Source organism: Mesoplodon bidens (genome assembly GCF_964165515.1).
Source record: "Mesoplodon bidens genome assembly, chromosome: 4".
Lineage (NCBI taxonomy): Eukaryota > Metazoa > Chordata > Mammalia > Artiodactyla > Ziphiidae > Mesoplodon > Mesoplodon bidens.
Genome location: NC_138160.1, coordinates 31,531,014 through 31,553,206, shown reverse-complemented (window position 1 = coordinate 31,553,206; position 22,193 = coordinate 31,531,014). Strand labels below are relative to the sequence as shown.

Here is a 22,193-nt window from a genome sequence, read left to right as displayed (position 1 = left end):
AGTAGCAAAGGCTCTCTGTCACAGCACAGTCCCTGTGTAATCTTCTGTGTTGTAATGAAGGGTTGCTAGTCTGTTATGATAAAAGTCTTTATTTATACATTTTTTTAAATTTGGGTAGAACTGACATATAACAGTTGCTAAGGTATACAACATAATGATTAAATTTTTCTGTATATTGCAAAATGATCACCACAGTAAGTCTGGTTAGCATCTGTCACCATAAATGATTACAAAAATACTAATTTTCTTGTGATGAGAACTTTTTAAGACCTACTCTTTTAGCAACTTTCAAAATATGCAACACAGTATGATTAACTGTAGTCACTATGCTGTTATTTATACATTATTTTTATTTTAACAAACTTAAAGTCAGATACTAGGAGTCATTCCTTCAAGTACCTGGTGATTTATCATGAAGAACTTAAGATTTGATTTTTTTCTACCCAAACTAGGTTGCTAGGATCCAACTTCAGATACAAGAGACACTACAAAGGCAATATTCCCATCATTCTTCTGTACAGGATGCAGTTTCTCAGCTGGACTCTGAGCTAATGGACATAACTAAGGTAATGAAAAAGCAAGTGAAATTCCTATAGTAGTCACCTATTGTCTTGTTTCTTTTGCGTTTTATTTTGTGTTTAAGATAAGCCATCTTTGGGAGCACATCACTGGGCTGACACATCACCACTGTGGTATCTCACTCTTAGAAAAAGCTATGTTTCTCTTTCCAGGCCAATTTCTATCAAGAATCTATCAGCCTCACATGGGGCTTTGTTAAAACTCCTGCCACCTATTTTATGGCCTTATTTCTTATCTTGAAAAAGTAATTTATCTTTGCTTAACTCTCCGAGCCTCTCCCACTCTGTACCCTTCTGAACAGTTTCTTAAGCCTCTCCCACTCTGTACCCTTCTGAACAGTTTCTTTTTCAATTATTCATGGACATTTCTCTAAGTACCCGGAAGCACCGTTAGATTTGTCAGTATTTCCGTGATTTTTCAAACCTTAGTTTAGACACTAATTCTAAAAGAAATGTCATTGCAGTATCTTGCTCTCAGCCAAGAAAAAAAAAGGCACACATATTTAAATCTGTTTAAATGTGTTTTCCATGCATTTACCATTCTTAATCTGGCATTACGACCACCTACATGTCATCACGTCTTTGTATCATATTTTTGGAACTTTAGATAAAATCTTTGGTTACTTTTAACTTTGAGGGAGTTCTTCACTGTTAATTTCTGAATACTAATCTCTGGTTGGATGTTGGCATTTTCTCCTACAGCTTTATGGGGAATTTGCTGACCCATTTAAACTTGCAGAATGTAAGCTTGCAATAATTCATTGTGCCGGTTATTCAGACCCTATACTGGTGCAGACACTTTGGCAAGATATCATAGAGAAAGGTAAGTGTTCATTTATAGGTGTATTAGCTGTACGTTATTTAGTGACGTAGTAGAAGAGTGAACGCAAGCTGCTAACGGTCATACATTTAGGGCTCATGAGAATTGTATATACCTAAACAGAGGGAAGTAGAGGGTACTTGATATGGTGGAGGGCGATCCCGTAGAGAATGATCCCAGTAAATATTTGAGAGGACCTTCAGAAAAGATGTGTCATTTTTGGTGGTTTATACTGCTTAATAAGGGATTCTGAGACTCTTAGCTCGGAATCTCATAACTAGTGCCCTGGTAAGTGGAAAGTATATCAGACAGTAACAGAAACACAGAATCTGCTCGTTATATTAACGTACGTACAAGTTCTAGTATTTTGTACCTTGAAACAGAATAAAATCGTCAATTTAAAATTTTCACAATAAAAACAGTTTGGGTTTCTAATGACATATCTCTTTCTTACAGAACTGAATGAAAGCGTGACATTGAGCTCCCCAGACAGGATGCATGCTCTTAGTCTCAAGATTGTGCTCCTTGGCAAGATGTATGCCGGCACACCTCGTTTCTTTCCTCTAGGTAAGCCATAACCTTAGCTACGGTCGTGGGGCTTTTATCTTTTTGTTTTGATGGTTTTCTTCATTGACATGGAAAAATAATGGTTTGTAGGGCAAAATCATTTTGTTGTTGCTATTTATTAGCTCTGCAGTTTCATTCTACCTCTCCAGAAAGAGACACCTCCAAAGAATAGCAGAATTTGTTGATGAATAGTTGGGTATGAAACTCTCTTTGCTTGACCTTCCAAGTTGATATATCTATCTTGGGATAGTCTGACTAACAGACCATAGTGGTTATGTTATTGGTAACCTTATACACGCTTGAAGAGAAGGGAAAAATAGCTGATGTTTTTGTGTATGGATGATCTGTGATTGATTCAACTGCCCCCTATTATATTGGGGGCATATTTTTCTTTAAAATAGCAAGTAGTTGTGTTAAAAATGTAATTTTTGTGAACTCCTTTCTTAACCAGATATACTGACTTATTTGTTATGTAGGAGACTCTGTTATAAGCCATTTGCCAACCTATAATGTCTTCTTCGGTTGTAAAACAGTAGATTCAACATAAATGTAATCATACAGTAGAATGTTAAATAAGCACTTTCTGTTTTTGAGAAATGTTGAGAAACATGAAAACGCTTATAACATAACATCAAATTGTTTTTAAAATATGAAGATCCAGACTTGTTTATAGACCTTTTCTGATTTAGGGTTTATTCCCTGGACATGGTAAGAAATAAAACTATTATAATCATACCATTATTTCTTGTAAGTACAGTATTAAAAACTGCCATGCCAAAAAAACAAAAAACCGCCATGCCATTTCACTGATCAGGAAAATAAAGAGAAAATAAAGAGCAACTGTATATATATGTCTTATGAGTATGTGAAACCTGACAATTTTAATAGCAAAAAGGCCACATTGTACACAATCCCTTTTGAGGGTATTTCTGCTTTGACTTAAGATTTTTAACTGTTGAACCCAATAAAATTTAGGGTAGAAGAGGCCTTCCTTTTTCTATCACTCTCTCAATGGCAAACAGGTTCCAGGGGGCTTCAAACTAGAACAAATTGAGTCTTTAGAATTTTTATTACCTTTCCAGAATCTCCGTACGGTAACTTGTAGGGGAGATGTAGGTTCAGTGGCACTTTTTTCAGTGACTCCTCTTGCCCATGGTTACTCACATTGGTCAGTCTCAGATTTTAGGTACCATAAATAAGAATTTGATTCTTACTGTTAAGATCTTATTTATGGGACTTCCCTGGTGGCACAGTGGTTAAGAATCTGCCTGCCAATGCACGGGACATGGGTTCGATCCCTGGTCCAGGAAGATGCCACATGCCGCAGAGCAACTAAGCCCATGTGCCACAACTACTGAGCCTGCGCACTAGAGCCCGTGAGCCACGACAAGAGAAGCCACTGCTATGAGAAGCCCACGTACCGCAACGAAGAGTAGCCCCCGCTGGACGCAACTAGAGAAAGCCCACGCGCAGCAACGAAGACCCAACGCAACAATCAATCAATCAATCAATCAATTTAAAACAAAAAATCTTATTTATGATGTAACAGGTAGTAAAAAGTGAGACTGGGACCACAATTACAATCATCAAAATAAATAACTTATGAATCTTACGAATATTACATTTACTATTTCTAAAATCTAGATGCAGTAGTGCTTTTCTGAAAAGCTGTTAAATTGAAGATACAGTATTTCAAGATATTAAATGTTATCAGTGGGTCCTCTCCAATAGTGGAATTGTGAATGGTCTCTATTTTCTTCTTGTTCTTTTGCTGTTTTCCAAATTCACTATAATAAGTTTTTTCTCTAATAGCTTTAAAGTGTGTAATTGAATGGTTTTAGCATATTTACAGAGTTGTGCAACCACCATCACAATTAAATTTAGACTATTTTCATCACCCCAAAAAAGAAATTATATCCACCTTCAGCCCTAGGCAACCACTGTTCTACTTTCTATCTCTATAGGTTTGCCTATATTTCGGTATATGCCTTATTTTTTATTAAAAATTTTTTAAATTGTTTTTTAAAAGAGTTTCCTGTAGAAACTGTTCAATTATGAGTAAGGTCTACTTTTTAGTATGAAGAGTTAAGAATTCTACAACAACAAAAAAATGGTAATTATATGAGGTGAAGGACATGTTAACTAACCTTATTGTGGAAAACATTTTGCAATATGTATGTGTATCAAATTATCACATTTATACCTTCAACTTAGACAGCGTTACATGTCAATTATATCTCAGTAACACTGGGGGCAAAAAAAGAGTTAACAATCCCAACTTCTGGTCCTTTTCTCTCCCCAGATTTTATTGTGCAGTTCTTAGAGCAGCAAGTTTGTACTTTGAACTGGGATGTGGGTTTTGTGATACAGACAATGAATGAAATTGGAGTGCCATTACCTAGACTACTGGAAGTATATGATCACTTGTTCAAGTCACGGGTAAGGAAAATATTAAATAAAATAAAATAATTTATTTAGTTAAATCAATTAACTTTCTAGATACAGGAGCGGAGTATTTTGCTTGTGTGTTTGTAAGTACCTCATCTAATACAGTTGTATCAGAAATTTGCTTCATTGGTTAAGCAAATTATGCTTCAGACTTTTAAAACCGATAATGAGAGTTGCTTTGCTATATATCGTGATAAAAATCAAATATTTTTTAATATTAATAAGCATAATTATTATATGCTTTACTTTTAGTGGAACAGGCTAAATACATGAAGAATTATCATTTACTTTAAAGGAACAAAATATCAGTGTATTTATTCACTGTAACCTCATATAAAGTATCAGTGCTTAAAGATCTTTCCACAAGAAAATTAAACTGTGTATGGTGACGGGTGGTAACTAGACTTACTGTGGTGATCATTTTGCAGTGAATGCGAACAGTGAATCACTGTATTGTACACCTGAAACCAATATAATGTTATATGTCAATTATACCTCAATTTTTTTTAAATGATCTTTCTCACCATATTTAACCTTATTGGACTGTATATTTTGTAATTTTTATCCTAAGGTCAAAAACCAAACAAAACCTGTTGAACTGGATTGCATTTAATACTAGTCATGATTATAGTACCATCGTCAAAACATTCATACAGTGCTTTACAAGGCACTTGTATATATCATTAAAACTCACAATGAGCCCATGATGGAAATGAGCAAGTAGGAGTATCCCCATCTTCTACTGCATCTGACAAGGGCAGAGAGGTTAAATAACCTGCTCAAGTCACATGGCTAGTAATGATGAAGCCAGAACTAGAATTAAGATTCTCTTTGGGCTTCCCTGGTGGCGCAGTGGTTGAGAGTCCGCCTGCTGATGCAGGGGACACGGGTTCGTGCCCCGGTCCGGGAAGATCCCACATGCCGTGGAGCGGCTGGGCCCGTGAGCTGTGGCTGCTGAGCCTGCGCGTCCGGAGCCTGTGCTCCGCAACGGGAGAGGCCACAACAGTGAGAGGCCCACATACCACCAAAAAAAAAAAAAAAAAGATTCTCTGACTACTGATTTAGTCTCTTATTCACACTATCGGATTAAGTCTGCATAAGTTCAAAGTAAAAATGGTGTCACAGCCAATAGGAACAGATGGATTTTCTTCTCTTCAGGTTCCTAAGCAGGAAATTTATATGCTCTACACAGTAGATCGATACATCAAATATTCTTTCTAAATAACATCACAATGAAGTTTTCAGTGCTATTCATTATTAACCATAATCAGATATATAATTTAGTAACCACATAATATTAAATGCTTATTTTAACATCAGTAAATTTTGCTTTGGACACTGATGACTATTTTAACTAACATAAATGATTAAAAAATCAGTTGACACAATTTGCCTTACAACTCATGATGTGTTTTTTCTTTATAGGATCCATTCTGGAACAGAATGAAGAAGCCACTGCACCTTTTGGATTGTATACATGTACTATTGACAAGATATGTTGAAAATCCTAGCCAAGTTTTAAACTGTGAGAGGTAAGTATGAATTAGATATACTTTATTATATACCAAAGGCTTTTAAATGCACCTAATAAATACCTGGGTAACACATTTGGAGACAGTGGGGCACGACATGGAAACTAAAAGAAGTATGGGAGATGTAAGCTCTTGTGCGTATTTGCAATAACTATTTGAATGATATCAGTCAGTATTTATGAAAGGTTAGAGTTTTTTCCATTTTTCAACCCTTGTCCTGAAGGCTTTCTAAAGGTGACAGGATAAAATTAATGAATTACTCCTAAACTCCTTTCACTTTGAATTAGTGGCCTAAGAAGTTCCATTATGTATTTGTGATATCAATGGCCATTTCAAGATACATCTGTTTGAAAAGGCCAAATGAATGTAAATAATATTAATTCAAGGGGTCATCCCTTACTGCCTCCTTCTCATTATAATTATCTTCAAAAGGGAAATGGTGATGATGTGGTATAATCCACCTACCCCCTGAGTTTCCTTCTCTATTTTCATTTATCTGCCATTTACTTAATCACATGATCCTTGCTCACATGTGGGACTATAATAAGTAAGGTTAGCAGAAGTTGAAGGGAAGTCCTATAGGAGGAAATGTTTCTAAACATGTAGATGGTTGATCAGGTGTCTTTTTCATTACAGGAGAAGATTCACAAATCTCTGCCTGGATGCCGTTTGTGGTTATCTGGTTGAGCTCCAGTCTATGAGCTCCTCAGTAGCAGTACAGGCCATCACTGGGAATTTCAAATCTCTTCAGGCTAAACTAGAACGGCTTCATTAATTATTGTAATGTATTTTCATCCATGCGTTTTGATCTGTAAAATAAAAGCTCAGTTGGGTCCAGATTTCAGGTGCTATAAATCTAAGAATTTAAGACTAATTTTAGTAGCAACATGTTTTTAATAAGTGGCTGGCATCAGCAGACAGTACATTTGCAGGTGACTTCTTTTTTACTACATAATACTATTTTGTTTTTTAATAATCAGTTTAAACAAACGAAATAAGATTATGATTTGAACACAAAGATAAAAAATAAAAAACTCTTATTTTGACTTTATAGTATTCATTTTCAAGTTAGTTCAAGTGTCAAAACTTAAATAGGCTAGCTGAGCAGGTCCAGTCCCATAATACTAGATGCTACAACAGTTCCTAAATAGGCAAACAAACACTGCCTCTTTTTAGAAGTTATTTAGGTTTTGGGCTTAACCTTGGAAAGAAATTTCTTCCAGCTACTGAGTTGGTCAGTTACAGTCCTTGCAATGCACACCTGGCTGTTTTGTGAGCCAGTGATAAACGTGTAACTAAGGTTCTCTGTCTTAAAAGCCTATGCAGGGAGATACTGTGTTCCCTCAGTGCTCTCCTAGCCCTCCCTTGGCCTGGGACTACCGATGCCTGTAAAGCGGTGCTTGTCAGAATGCACGCACCCAACTATCACATCAGCATCATCTGGGACGTTGTGAGAAATTCAAGTTCTCCAGCCCAGCCCCAAACCTGCTGAACCCAAAACTTTGGGACGAGTCCCAGCACTCCGTGTCAACAAGCCCTTCAGGACATTCCGGTACATGTCGGGTTTGAGAACCATTGCATCAGAGGATACAACTAGTTTATGGATTGAGCCCCCTATCTGATTCCTCCTCCTCCCTCCCCCACCAATAACCACAACACACACGTTTCACCCAAGACACGCCATATACGAAGCAAAACAGTAATATAAAAATAGTTTAGAAATCGTTGTTTATCTTCAAAATTAGGATGGCAAAACCAAGTGCCCCCAAGTCATGGCAACAGGGAGGGAGACGAAAGTGGGAATGGCCAGGTCTAACAAAAAAGCAAGAACATGGACTCCTTTCCTCTTACCTTTTATGCTACCGAGAGTAATTACCTTCTACCTGTTGTCACTAATGTATGTCTAACAATTTTCAAAATACATTTTGAACATATTTTTCCTGGCACTTGTTTTTCCCAAGACCATGGGTTGCCCTTTCCATATTCTCTTAGAATTTAACTCCCTTTCTCCTATAATCTTCTAATTGATAATATTTAATAGAATGTCAGAATACCACTCATGAGGTACCACTGCCTCTCATGTTTTTCAGCTTTTCAGTTCCCTGAGTTTAGATTTTTTGAATATGTAAAATGAATGTATGCTACACATTGTTAATTCTGTAGATTTAAAATTCTGTCATGTCTACTTAAAATGAAAGTCTTGCTTAAATGCTGTACTTAGCCACAACCCCAGTTCTGCTACATGTTTTTGTTTTAAGCACATTTACATATAAGCACATTAATATATATGTTAAGTATACCGAACTGAAAATAATGAAGCTGCATCTTTCATTAGGGCTAATGTGGCTGAATGGTCCTTAAGAATCAGAAATCTGAACCCTGTTTCTTTCTTTTACATAACATCTTTTGAGAGGGTTTAAGAATTCTGACCACACAGCAGATCTTTTCAGTATCCTTTGGAGGGTGGTAAGATTTCTAAGAGAAATTAAGATCCCCTCCTTCTTTTTAGTTGTCTAGAAGAGTGTTTCTAAAACTTTAACATTCATAAGAATCACTTCGATAGCCTGTTAAAACATGTTCCACCTTCAATGTGATGATGAAACTGGTAAGTGGATCAGACTTGGAGTAGCATTGTTCTAGCACATTCATCCACTTCATTTATACATTTTGTATTTGGTGTTCATTCAACACAGTATTTCTTTATAGTGACTATTAAACATATATAGGCAATGAATAATAAGTGGAACGTATGAAACAGTGCATTCATTGTAGGCAGTGAGGAGTCACTGAAAGTCTTGGTTTTGACATATATTTATATTTTAGACATCATTTTAGTATGGCAAAATAGAGAAAAATCTATTTTGAGTTAACTGTACAAGGTATGGCATATTGATCCTGAAATTCATGAAATGTACGTTCAGCATTTCTTCAGTATAATATACCTGGACTTACTAGTGACTTGTTCATTGAAAACCTCTCTGCTAACCACATAAACTTCCTCCACTTATATGTTTTATAGTTGATTTCATCTCAGGACTCACATATTGCTCATTCTTTTCCTCAGGATACTTCCCACCTCCGTCTTTTTTCCTCTTATTCATGAGGGGGAAATTATGATAGTGATACAGTTGTATCAGGAAAATAAAGAAATAGAACATTGAATCTGAAGGTCTTGAAAGGCACATGCTTTCCTTTCATTTTCTATCAGTTTTCTCATTTAAATTCTCTTAAAAAATTTTTGCAGAATATTTTTGAGTCTTCTAGTATATCATTTAAACTCTTTGAAGTTTTATTTTCCTCATAAGGAAAGTTTCCTCATAAGGAGATTGAAGCTAAATGATAAGACTTTTTTAAATCCAAAAATTTGTAAGAACTAATGTAATCTATTTTTATTCAGTTTTGTTGTTCTGCTTCACATATTAGTTAAAATACTATTGTTTTTACTCTTTTTCATTTCAAATAAACATTTCTACTGCATTATGGCATGTATGAAATTAAACATTTGTTTTAGAACTCAGCTATGCTTCTTGTATTTTGGCAGCTCCTATTAGCAGGAAGAATAACTTTTTAAGTTTAATCAGTTTGCCATGTGGGAACTAGGACTATCATATCTGCAGCCCACACCTGAGTGTCTACTTGTGTAATCAACATTTCCACTTGAATGACTGCCAAAGATCCTCATTCAAAATGTGACCAAATCTGCACTCATTCCTCTATCTCTCTGCCCTTTGCCTCCTCCTGTTCCTCCTCTATTTTCTACCTGTCTTTATCATCTAATTACTCAAATCAGAAATACAGGTCTCATCTTTAAATTCCTTCCCCTCCCTCCAAATCCAGTTAGTCACCAATTTCTAAGCAAGTCTATTTACTTGATGAAGAAATATCTGTCCAGTTACCTCACTATTTTAGTTTTTTAGAGTTTAATCAGGTACCCTATTTCACTTGGATGCTTACAATAGTGTCTAATTGGTTTTCCCACCTCTAATTGGACCCCGTCTTCATTTTTCCCCTGCACTAAAGTCAGAGTTTTCTTTTAAAAATGTAAACCTAGGGGCTTCCCTGGTGGTGCAGTGGTTGGGAATCTGCCTGCTAATGCAGGGGACACGGGTTCGAGCCCTGGTCTGGGAGGATCCCACATGCCACGGAGCAACTGGGCCCGTGAGCCACAACTACTGAGCCTGCGCATCTGGAGCCTGTGCTCTGCAACAAGAGAGGCCGCAACAGTGAGATGCCCGTGCACCGCGATGAAGAGTGGCCCCCACTCGCCACAACTGGAGAAAGCCCTCGCAAAGAAATGAAGACCCAACACAGCAAAAATAAATTAATTAATTAATAAACTCCTACCCCCAACATCAAAAAAAAAAAAATTAAAAATGTAAACCTAAATATATTATACCCCCACCTTCTTCAGAAGAAATTTCAGATTCCTGGTGTGACGTACAAGGACTCCACTGAAGTTGACAAAAATAAAAATAACAAGAATCTCAAGTTAGTTTAAGCAAACAAAGAATTTATTGGCCCTCAAAACTAAGAAGTCCAAATGTAGAGCTACTTCCACATGACTAGATCCAGAACCTCAATATCTTCACAGCTGTCTCTAGGTCAATTCTGCTTTTCTTTCCATCTTTATTTTTTTGTCTCTCTGCAGTTTGCTCCATAAGCCCTGGGAGAGTGCAGGCAATGTCAAGTTACTTCATTCTATTTAATCTAACCCAGAGGTATATTCAACAGACAAGTCCCAGGAAGGGTGCTGATTGACCCAGCTTGAGTTATGGACTCAGTTTGGGGGTACAGAATCATTCCCAAACTATACATAACAGGAAAGAAATGCTTTCCTAAAGAACTGGATGTTTGGCACACATCAGTCCACTGTTTCTGACCACCTACCTTACTTACCACTAAATTCCTTGTGTTTTGATGGAAACTATAAAAGCATAGATCCAAGAAACTCAATGAACCCAGAGTAGGACAGACACAAAATCACACCTAAGCACAATATAATCAAATTCTCAGCAAACTAGAAATAAAAGAACTTCCTCAGCCTGATAAAAGACATCTATGAAAAAATGTACAGCTAACATTACACTTAATGGTGGAAGACTAAACACTTTTTCCTTAAAGTTGAGAACAAAATACGAATGTTTCTATTCAACATAGGATTGGAGGTCCTGATCAGTGCAATTTGGCAAAGGAAATGAAACACGAATTGGAAAAGCAGAATTAAAGGTGTGCTTATTCACAAACAACATAATTATGTAAAAAATCCTATAGAATATACAGAAAATAGTAGAACTACTAACTAGAACAAACTGCTAGAACTAGTTTAGCAAAGATCACAGGATATAAGGTCAGTGTATAAAAACCAATTGCATTTCAATATACTAGCAGCAAGTAATCAAATCTTAAATACTGAAAATAGCATGAAAAACCATTAAATAAGATTAATGTTAACCAAATATATATAAGACCTATACATTGGAAACTATAAGATAGTGCTGGAAGAAATTAAAGAAACCCTAAATGAGAAATATACAATACTCATGGATTGGAAGGCTAAACTTATTAACCATGAAATCTCATCAAATGGATATATAGATTTGATGCACTGTCAACCAGATTTCCAGTACATTTTCTTGTAGAAATTGACAAGCTGATTCTAAAATTTAAATGGAGGGCTTCCCTGGTGGCGCAGTGGTTGGGAGTCTGCTTGCCGATGCAGGAAACATGGGTTCGTGCCCCAGTCCGGGAAGATCCCACATGCCGCGGAGCAGCTGGGCCCGTGAGCCATGGCCGCTGGGCCTGCGCATCCGGAGCCTGTGCTCCGCAACGGGAGAGGCCACAACAGTGAGAGGCCCGCATACCACAAAAAAAAATAAAAATAAAAAAAAATAATAAAATTTAAATGGAAATCAGAGGTCCTAGGATAGCCAAAACAGTTTTGAAAAAGAATAAAATTTGAGAATATACTCTGATTTCAAGATTTTGTTATAAAACTACAGTAACTGTGATAATGTGGCATCGGTATAAGGATATACACATCAATGGAACAAAGTAAGAGTACAGAATTAGATGCACACATATATGGACAATGGATTTTCAACAAAGGTGGCAAGGTAATTCAGTAGGAGAAAGAACAGTCTTTTCAATAAATGGTGCAGGAACCATTGACTACATGGAAATAAATCCTCAACCCTTACCTCATAACATATACAAAAATTACCTTAATATGCATCACAGACCTAAATATAAAATGTAAAATTATGAAACTTCTGGAAGAAAACTGGATAAAAAAAATCTTGTGACTTTAGGCAGAATTCTTAGGACAAAAAAAAAAAAAAAACCCAAATCAGAAAAAGCTGATAAATTGAACTTCACTGTAATTTAAAACATCTGCTCTTCAAAAAAACACATTAAGAAAATGAAAAGCCAGGCCACAGACTGGAATAAAATATTTGCAAACCACAGATCTGATAAAACACTTGATCTCAATAAAGAGACAACCCCCACCCCCAAAAAAATAAATGAGGGCAAAATGATTTGGATACTTTACCCAAGAAAATATCTGAATGGCAAATAAGCCCACAAAAACATGCTCAACATTGTTACAAGGGAAATGTAATATAATAAGATGCCACTAGACGTGTACAAAAAGGGCTAGAATTTTAAAAGATTGGCCATTGGCAAGGATGCAGAGTAACTGGAACTTGTATATGATTAGTAGGAATGCAAAACAGTATAGCCACTTTGGAAAACCAGCAGTTTCTGTTAAGGTTAACCATATACTCTTGTGACCCTGTAATCCTAGTTATTGCTCCAAATATTTACTCAAGAGAAATAAAAACTTAGGTCCACAGAAAAACTTGTATGAGAATGTTCATAACAGCTTTACTCATTATAGCCAGAAACTGAAACAACCAAAATCTCCAACAACAGTTGAATAAATAATGAAGTACCATACCAGTATAAGCAACAATATGGTGTTAAGAGAGAGTTAAGTAGCAAAAAGAATATATGCAGTATGTTTCCATTTACACAAAGTTCAAGAACAGACAATAACAAAAAAACTGCCCTGGATTGTTTAGATATGTATACATAGGTGGCAAAACCTTAAAGAAACCAAGGTTATCATAAAAGTTGGTCTAGTGGTTACTTCCAGAAAGTAGGGAGAGAGATGGTTTTGGGGAGAGAGGGGAATTTCATGGGTATGGGATGTGCATGCCTTCTAGGAAGTTAATGTTCTTTCTTGACCTGGTTGGTAATTTGTCATAGATATTTACGCCATATTTTATAAACCTTACATATGTATTTTATATATACTTCTGTGTATATACTACATTTTACAATTAAATGAAAACAAACCTTTGAACGAATTATTATAAATCATTTAGTCATTGTAAATAAAGCACCTAAACACGAGCTTTGGTGGTGCCTTCAAGATGGTGGAGGAATAAGACATGGAGATCACCTTCCTCCCCACAAATACATCAAAACTACATCTACATGTGGAACAACTCCTACAGAACACCTACTGAACGCTGGCAGAAGACCTCAGACTTCCCAAAAGGAACAGATGCCCCTGGGCAACCTACACACAGAGGCGGGGCCAATCAAAAGCTGAACACCAGGAGCTGTGCAAACAAAGAAGAGAAAGGGAAATCTCTCCCAGCAGCCTCAGGAGCAGCAGATTAAATCTCCACAATCAACTTGATGTACCCTGCAACTGTGGAATACCTGAATAGAAAACAAATCATCCCAAAATTGAGGCGGTGGACTTTGGGAGCAACTGTAGACTTGGGGTTTGCTTTCTGCATCTAATTTGTTTCTGGTTTTATGTATCTCTTAGTTTAGTATTTAGAGTTAATTATGATCAGTAGATTTGTTTATTGATTTGGTTGCTCTCTTCCTTTATATATATATACACACATATATATGTATATATATATTTTTTTCCTTTTTCTCTTTGTGTGTATGTGTATGCTTCTTTTTGTGATTTTGTCTGTATAGCTTTGCTTTTGCCATTTGTCCTAGGGTTCTGACTGTCCATTTTTCTTTTTAGTATAGTTTTTAGCACTTGTTATCATTGGTGGATTTGTTTTTTGGTGTGGTTGATCTTTCTTTCACTCTTTCTTTTTTTTAATAACTTTTTTTATTTCTAATAATTTTTTTAATTTTAATAACTTTATTTTTTATTTTCTTTCTTTCTTTTTCTCCCTTTTCTTCTGAGCTGTGATGCTGACAGGGTCTTGGTGCTCTGGCTGGGTGTCAGGCCTGAGCCTCTGAGGTGGGAGAGCCAAGTTCAGGACACTTGTCCACCAGAGACCTCCCGGCCCCATGTAATATCAAACGGCGAAAGCTCTCCCAGAGATCTCCATCTCAATGCTGAACCCAGCTCCACTGAATGACCAGCAAGCTACAGTGCTGGACACCCTATGCCAAACAACTAGCAAAACAGGAACACAACCCACCCATTAGCAGACAGGCTGCCTAAAATCATAATAAGATCATTGACATCCCAAAACACACCACGGGACGTGGTCCTGCCCACCAGAAAGACAAGATCCAGCCTCATTCACCAGAACACAGGCACCAGTCCCCTCCACCAGGAAGCCTACACAACCCATTGAACCAAACTTACCCACAGGGAGCAGACAACAAAAACAACAGGAACTATGAACCTGCACCCTGCGAAAAGGAGACCCCCAAACACAGTAAGTTAAGCAAAATGAGAAGACAGAGAACTACACAGCAGATGAAGGAACAAGGTAAAAACCCACCAGACCAAACAAATGAAGAGGAAATAGGCAGTCTACCTGAAAAAGAATTCAGAGTAATGATAGTAAAGACGATCCAAAATCTTGGAAGTAGAATGGAGAAAATACAAGAAACATTTAACAAGGAACTAGAACTAAAGAGGAAACAAACTGATGAACAACACAATAAATGAAATTAAGAATTCTCTAGAAGGAAGCAGTAGCAGAATAATTGAGGCAGAAGAACTGATAAGTGACCTGGAAGATAAAATAGTGGAAATAGGGCTTCCCTGGTGGCGCAGTGGTTGAGAGTCCGCCTGCCGAGGCAATAGCCAGGACATGGAAGCAACCTAAGTGTCCATCATCGGATGAATGGATAAAGAAGATGTAGCACATATATACAATGGAATATTACTCAGCCATAAAAAGAAACAAAACTGAGTTATTTGTAGTGAGGTGGATGGATGTAGAGACTGTCATACAGAATGAAGTAAGTCTGAAAGAGAAAAACAAATACTGTATACTAACACATATGTATGGAATCTAAAAAAAAAAAAAAAGAAAAAGTTTCTGAAGAACCTAGGGGCAGGAGAGGAATAAAGACACAGACATAGAGAACAGACTTGAGGACACGGGGAGGGAGAAGGGTAAGCTGGGATGAAGTGAGAGAGTGGCATGGACATATATACACTACCAAATGTGAAATAGGTAGCTAGTGGGAAGCAGCCACATAGCACAGGGAGATCAGCTCAGTGCTTTGTGTCCGCCTAGACGGTTGGGATAGGGACGGTGGGAGGGAGATGCAAGAGGGAGGAGATATGGGGATATATGTATATGTATAGCTGATTCACTTTGTTATACAGCAGAAACTAACATGCCATTGTAAAGCAATTATACTCCAATAAAGATGTTTTAAAAAAAACAACACACACAAGCTTTTTAAGGACAAGGACTGTCTTATTCTCCTCTGTATCTATTTCTCAGCCTAACAAATGGTCTACATGTAATAGGAGCCTCACCAAATGTTTGCTGAATTGAATTAATACATATTTTATAATAAAAAGTAACTTTACATGATAACTTTAGAATTAATAATGTACTGGGTCAGAGTAATGGAGACTATATCCATGTGATTATGTCACTTCTGAGAAGTGACTTAAATACACATTAATTCCTAAATTCCATGTTTCAAAACAATGTCCAGACCAGGACAACACAATCTTTTATAAGTCATAAGAATTTTGCAAATCAAATCAAAGTACCCGTTGTTTTCACATATTGTCACAGTTAACGTTTTGCCAGTGTATTTGTTCTCTTGTATAATTCATATCCTGAAGAAAAAGGACTAGAGTCCATCCATTCTGACACCATTTTTAGTGAACACAATAATTCAGATGCTAGCAATTGTAATAAGATACACAAAAAAAGAATTCTATAAACTTCATAATGTAAAAGGATAAATATAAGTAAAAGTCTCAAAATAATTCCACGTGAAGGCAACATGATTACATATTTTGAGAAAATAAGTGAATCAAAAACACAATGTGATAAGAAAATAAGAGGGCTAGCAACATCGTAGGGTAAATTGACTACAATGTATTTCCATACTCCAGTTAAAAAATAGAGTTTATAGGGCTTCCCTGGTGGCGCAGTGGTTGAGAATCTGCCTGCTAATGCAGGGGACACGGGTTCGAGCCCTGGTCTGGGAGGATCCCACATGCCGCAGAGCAACTGGGCCCGTGAGCCACAACTACTGAGCCTGCGCGTCTGGAGCCTGTGCTCCACAGCAGGAGAGGCCGCGATAGTGAGAGGCCCGTGCACCGCGATGAAGAGTGGCCCCCGCTTGCCACAACCAGAGAAAGCCCTCGCACAGAAACGAAGACCCAACACAGCAAAAATAAATAAATTAATTAATAAACTCCTACCCCCAACATCTAAAAAAAAAAAAATAGAGTTTATAGTGAAAGTAATGACATGCCTAATGATGGGAAATATTAAATATTTCATTTAGTCTCAAATGCCATCAATTAATCATTTTTTAATGTACTACCAAGAAGGAAAAAATGTTGCCAATCAAACTGACATAATGGACTCATCACTTAGAATTTTTATTTTATATTTATTGAGAGATCATTAGATTTATAAAATAGAGTTTTATATCATTTTTGCACATTCATAAAAAAGAAAATAGAAGCTAAATAAATCAGTTAACGTATTCCTAAAACGATTTTACACTGACAGACTAACTCTTTTGGGGTGGGGCATCACTCTTTTTTTTTTTTAATTTTTATTGAAATATAGTTGATTTATAATGTTGTGTTAGTTTCAGGTGTACAGCAAAGTGATTCAGTTATACATATACATATATATTCTTTTTTAGATTGTTTTCCACTATCAGACCAAGTCTTCTGAATTATATTTGGACTCACTGATGGGATAGGCAATCCGCCAGGACCCTGTGCGTCCTATGCCCTTGCAGGATATGCCAAGAATGCAAAACCCAGACTGCTCTTTATCCGGGCCATTTCTGAGGGTTTTGCTGAGGTAATGTCCTAAACAACGAGCTGGACTTACTTGTCACTCGCTATAAAAGCAGGAAATCCTCCAGCTGAACATTCCTCTCCTGTAACACAACCCTCTTCATCCATCTAGGCACCTGTGCTGCCCCTGTGGGAACTGGGAGTCACGGGGAACCTCATGAATATCATACTGACACTTTGCCTACTGCTTTTGCCTTAAGAAATAAAGTCCTTTCTCTCTAACCACAGGAGTCTGATGTTTTCTGCCAGCATCCATGAAAAACAGTAACAGGAGAGCTTGTTAGCTTGTGAGTAGGGTAAAATCCCAATCTTCACAAACCCTGAAAATAACAATTTATGACCATCAAAAATGGTGATGAGGTATTTCTTACAAGTGTTTTACTCAGACTTGTAGTTGCCAAGGGGAAGGTGGGGTGGGAGAGGGATGGAGTGGGAGTTTGGGATCAGCAGATGCAAACTAGTGTATACAGGATGGATAAATAACAAGGTCCAACTGTATAGCACAGGGAACCATATTCAATATCCTATGATAAACAATAATGGAAAAGAATATGAAAAAGAATATATGTATATATATATATATATATATATATATATATATATATTCCTGAAAAAAAAAAAAGTGTTCTACTAATGACTCAGGAATTTCCTGCCAAGCTGCTGACAGCCATTTTGCAGATTTTGACATGCATACAAAGGCAATTACCGCCACCTGGCTGACAACTGTTCTAAAACTCATCCCAGTTTGAGATGTTGAAATGGGCAGTGCATCTTAGAATGGATACAGTACTTGGTATAATGGATATTTTTTGTTTATTCATGACCCGTTCTTCAGCTTCCTGATTAGCAACCTGATTTGGGGTACCTAATTATAAGGGAACTTGGTATAATGAATTTTTTAAAATAATTTATTTATTTATTTATTGGCTGCTTTGGGTCTTTGCTGCTGCGCGTGGGCTTTCTTTAGTTGCGGCGCGCGGGGGCTACTCTTCGTTGTGGTGCGTGGGCTTCTCATTGCGGTGGCCTCTCTTGTTGTGGAGCACGGGCTTTAGGCGCACAGGCTTCAGTAGTTGTGGCACACGGGCTCAGTAGTTGTGGCTCACGGGCTCTAGAGTGCCGGCTCAGTAGTTGTGGTGCACAGGCTTAGTTGCTCCGCGGCATGTGGGATCTTCCTGGACCAGGGCTCGAACCCGTGTCCCCTGCCTTGGCAGGCAAATTCTTAACCACTGCACCACCAGGGAAGTCTGGTATAATGAATTTTAAAATCTATCCATTCATTTTCTCTTTCACCTTCCTAACAGGAACCCAGTTTCATTAGATTATCTTCCCTTCCCCTGCATAAACCAGAGTAGGTCCTCACAGGTAAAAGCCAATACAACCTACCCATCTTCACACAGTGTTTGTGTCTCATGAAACCTGAGACACATTATATCCAGGGCATGTGATTCAGTCTAGGTGAATGAGATGTGAGGGGAGGTGGGCTTATGGGAAAGACACTTCTTCACTCTTCTGATAAATCTATTAAAAGGATTGTTCTCCTTCTCAGGATGATTGTGGCTTGCCTGCCTTAAGTCAAGTCAGTGGTATTCTGGGGCCCCTAGTACTGGGTTTTGAGAGCTGATTGTTAAATTTTCAGGAAATTTGTGAGCCGGTTGATGTCAGGCTTTAACTTGAAAGCAGTCATGGTGGGAAAACTTACCCCACAGAAATTAGCAAATGCTATAAATCATGACATCTCCCCCACCTCCTAGAGAAGCTTGTTACATATTTACCAATCTGCCACTGCCTTAACTCCTATCGGGCTAGTTAGTTAGCTGGGGATGGGACGACATGAGAGGACAGGGTTATGGCTGCTAAGATCCACCTCTGAGTGTGTAGAACAGCAGTTCTCAAAGAGAGAGTCTGCTAAGGTAGCACCCAAAATATGCCTTGTATTTAGAATCTGCCACAGGAGCTCACTTTACATTCCCTGAATATGTCCTACATTCGTTCCATATGATGTAACTGAAATCATAATCTTTCTCCACTTTGCTATCAAAGTCCTACTCATCCTTTAAAGGTGAATCTGTTTGGGAGCCAATAGAGGACCACTTTAATTTTTATTTTTGTTTTGTAGCTTTCAACATGTTTTTAAAAAACAAACTTTTGGGACTTCACTGGTGGTCCAGTGGATAAGACACCACGCTCCCAATGCAGGGGGTCCGGGTTCCATCCCTGGTCGGGGAACTAGATCCCACATGCATGCCACAACTAAGAGCTCGCATGCCGCAATGAAAAGACCCTGCATGCCATAACTAAGACCCAGTGCAGCCAAAATAAATAAATAAAATATTTTTTAAAAATAAATAAAAATAAAAAACAAACTTTTACTTGAAATAGTGTACAGAAGGGTACACAAATCATAGAATATTAAGTTTTCTTAAAGTGAACACACTTGTTTAACTACCACCTCAATCAAAATACAGAACCTTATCTAAAAGCACATGTTCTTTCCTGTTTCCTGTCCTGACAGCCCAGGTCTTAGTATTTGACTTACTTTTCCCCGCCATAATGGTTGTCTTTTTCCTTCTGATGGGTTTTCTGGAAGTAGAATAACTCCAACTGCCATTTAAACAAGAAGAGAACTTAGGACTTGAAATTAAAAGGTTGCATGTTATGATGGTACTGTTACACTCATCTAAAGATAAGGTCCAAACAGTGGCTGGATAAACTATTGAGGCATCCCTGCATAGCCACTCATTTACCAGGTTACAGTTGTTGGGTCCACTTTCTGAAGCAGAATCTTGGAAGAGAAATCGGAGGATGGTCTCTACTCTTGGGATGACATACGGATCCATAGCACTCACCATGAGAAAGTCCTTTGTCTCTGACAACTCTGGCAACTCCAACTGATTATATAACTAAGTTTAATAGTCAAAATGGCTTCTGGCCACCTGCTCATTATTTGTCCAACTATGTGACAAGTAACGGAAGGCATACTTAAAATGTAAAATGGCTGCCTTTCAGGTGACAGGGAAAGTCTGGGATTAACTATTGCCACTGCAATCCTGCAACTCACATTGTTACAGTGACACTTAACTAAAGCCTAAAGCAATCAATGCATTTTTTTTAAGGCCAGATGATTGACTCAAAGAGATTATGTGACTTAAGTTGTTCCAATCAGAGTGAAGCCCAGGTTGGGGAAATAGATCTTTTTTTCTAGATAGTAGGGTGTGACAGTCTAAGGTCTGGTTCATCTGTAGCCTCTTTGCTACCAAAACAGAGATGATATTTTAAAAGAATATTTTAGAAATTAATTTTATATTTGTTAAATCTTGTTGCCTTGCACACTATATCAGTCAGGGTTCAATCAAAGAGAAAGGAGCACTAGAAAATGTGTGTGTGTGTGTGTTTGTGCGTGTGTACAGGAATTTGACCTTACGCAATCATGAGAGTTGGTTCAAATAGTCTCTGTACAGCTGTTGTCTTTGTGTCAGATGCTGGAGCATGAAGTTCACAGAGCAGTCAATCAGCAAGAGAAGATGGCTGCAAAGTGGAAGAGAGTAATGAAAGTCTGGCACCTGAAAGCTTGAGCTGGAGTTCATGAGGATGGACCCAAATCCCTATCAGTTCTTGTTGTTTGTCACCTTAATGGTATTGGTGTCCTACAGAGGCTGGGACCTTCCTGGAGCTAAATATTTACACCTGTCACAGGAGTTGGAGCCTCTGAAAGAGGATCCAAAGGAAGTTAGAGCAGCTGCAAGTTCTCCCACTGCCTTAGCAGTGACCACATATGGGAGCTCCAAAATAGCTGCTGCTTCATTCTGCCCTCAAATCTCCCATAATAATCTCTCCTGTGTTCTATTCTACCTAGCAACACGCAGGGAAGGGAATTCTGGGAAAGGTAATTCAGCCTAGCCAAGTTGACACATTATAAAGCCACCACACTACCCATTCATTGAATCAATGGCATTCACCTCTTTGTAGAGAAGATAGAAACCACCTAGAACAAAGGTTTTGTTTTCAGCTTCAAGTCTCCAAGCAAAATTATTATTCAATTCCTTAGCGAGACAACTGTCTAAATAGTTCACTTTTTTTTTCTTTTTTTCTAGGTGGGGGTAAGAAGACACACGCATGCCTGAGGAAGGTGCACAGGCATACAGGGGACAAGGGCAATGCCACTTGAGACCCTGTGAGGTATCTTGCCTCTATGTTTCATTTGCTTCACCTCTGTCTGTATGTCAGCAGCCAAACATGTATGCATCAGGGCATGGAAGCCTTGAGAGCGGGCCATCATCAAGCCAAAGATTTCGCTGTGAATCAACTCCTTGGTCTCAGGCCCTGCAATTCAGCTCCTGATGTCATCCTGAACCCCTGAGAGACCCTCAGGGGGACTGGGCCCCCTCTGCCTAACAGCCACTGCCCTCCAGGGTAACACACCCGTTCTTTGCACATACTAAAAAATTCACCTTTATTCACAGAGAAAGGGACTCTCTAAATTTCTTGTTATATCAAATTCAATGCATTAAAGTCTGAATATGGAATTTTGCCACAATGCAGGGACAATCACGAGACGACTCAGAAAATACATAAGAGGGACACTCTCCAGGAGGAAGAAGAAAGCCCCTCTGGCTTCGTGGAAACAAGGAATCAGACATGCATGTATTTCAAGGTAAAATCTCATGGGGATGGGGTTGACGAGAATGTTGAGAGCAGAGTAGCTTTTCCAAATTATTGGAAAAGATTATCCTTTAGGATGCTCCCCCTCTCCCAATATGAGGGGATAGGGTGATTCCAGCAGAATAAAACATGGTAACTTGTCATCATTAGAGAAAAGAGTTTAGTCATCATTCCTGACCTGCTCTCAGCTCTTACGTCTAGTTCAAGACATAGAACATTCTCACATGCTCTGGGGGACTTGAGAGCAAGGGGACCCCACTGTAAAGGCAACAGAATAGACAGATGAAGGATGTGGCTGA

At 38.0% G+C, this 22,193-nt stretch overlaps 1 protein-coding gene across 1 annotated transcript in view; it reads left to right on the top strand.

Moving 5' to 3' along the window:
- Positions 1 to 6,784, top strand: part of NUP155 (nucleoporin 155) — a 64,158-nt gene extending 57,374 nt beyond the window's left edge. The window contains exons 30-35 of the mRNA XM_081233543.1: positions 453 to 566; positions 1,281 to 1,401; positions 1,855 to 1,965; positions 4,268 to 4,404; positions 5,839 to 5,945; positions 6,582 to 6,784. Coding sequence (XP_081089669.1) covers positions 453 to 566; positions 1,281 to 1,401; positions 1,855 to 1,965; positions 4,268 to 4,404; positions 5,839 to 5,945; positions 6,582 to 6,720 — 729 coding nt within the window. The 3' untranslated portion in view covers positions 6,721 to 6,784. The remainder of the gene's footprint in view (positions 1 to 452; positions 567 to 1,280; positions 1,402 to 1,854; positions 1,966 to 4,267; positions 4,405 to 5,838; positions 5,946 to 6,581) is intronic.
- The last annotated feature ends 15,409 nt before the right edge of the window (positions 6,785 to 22,193 follow it).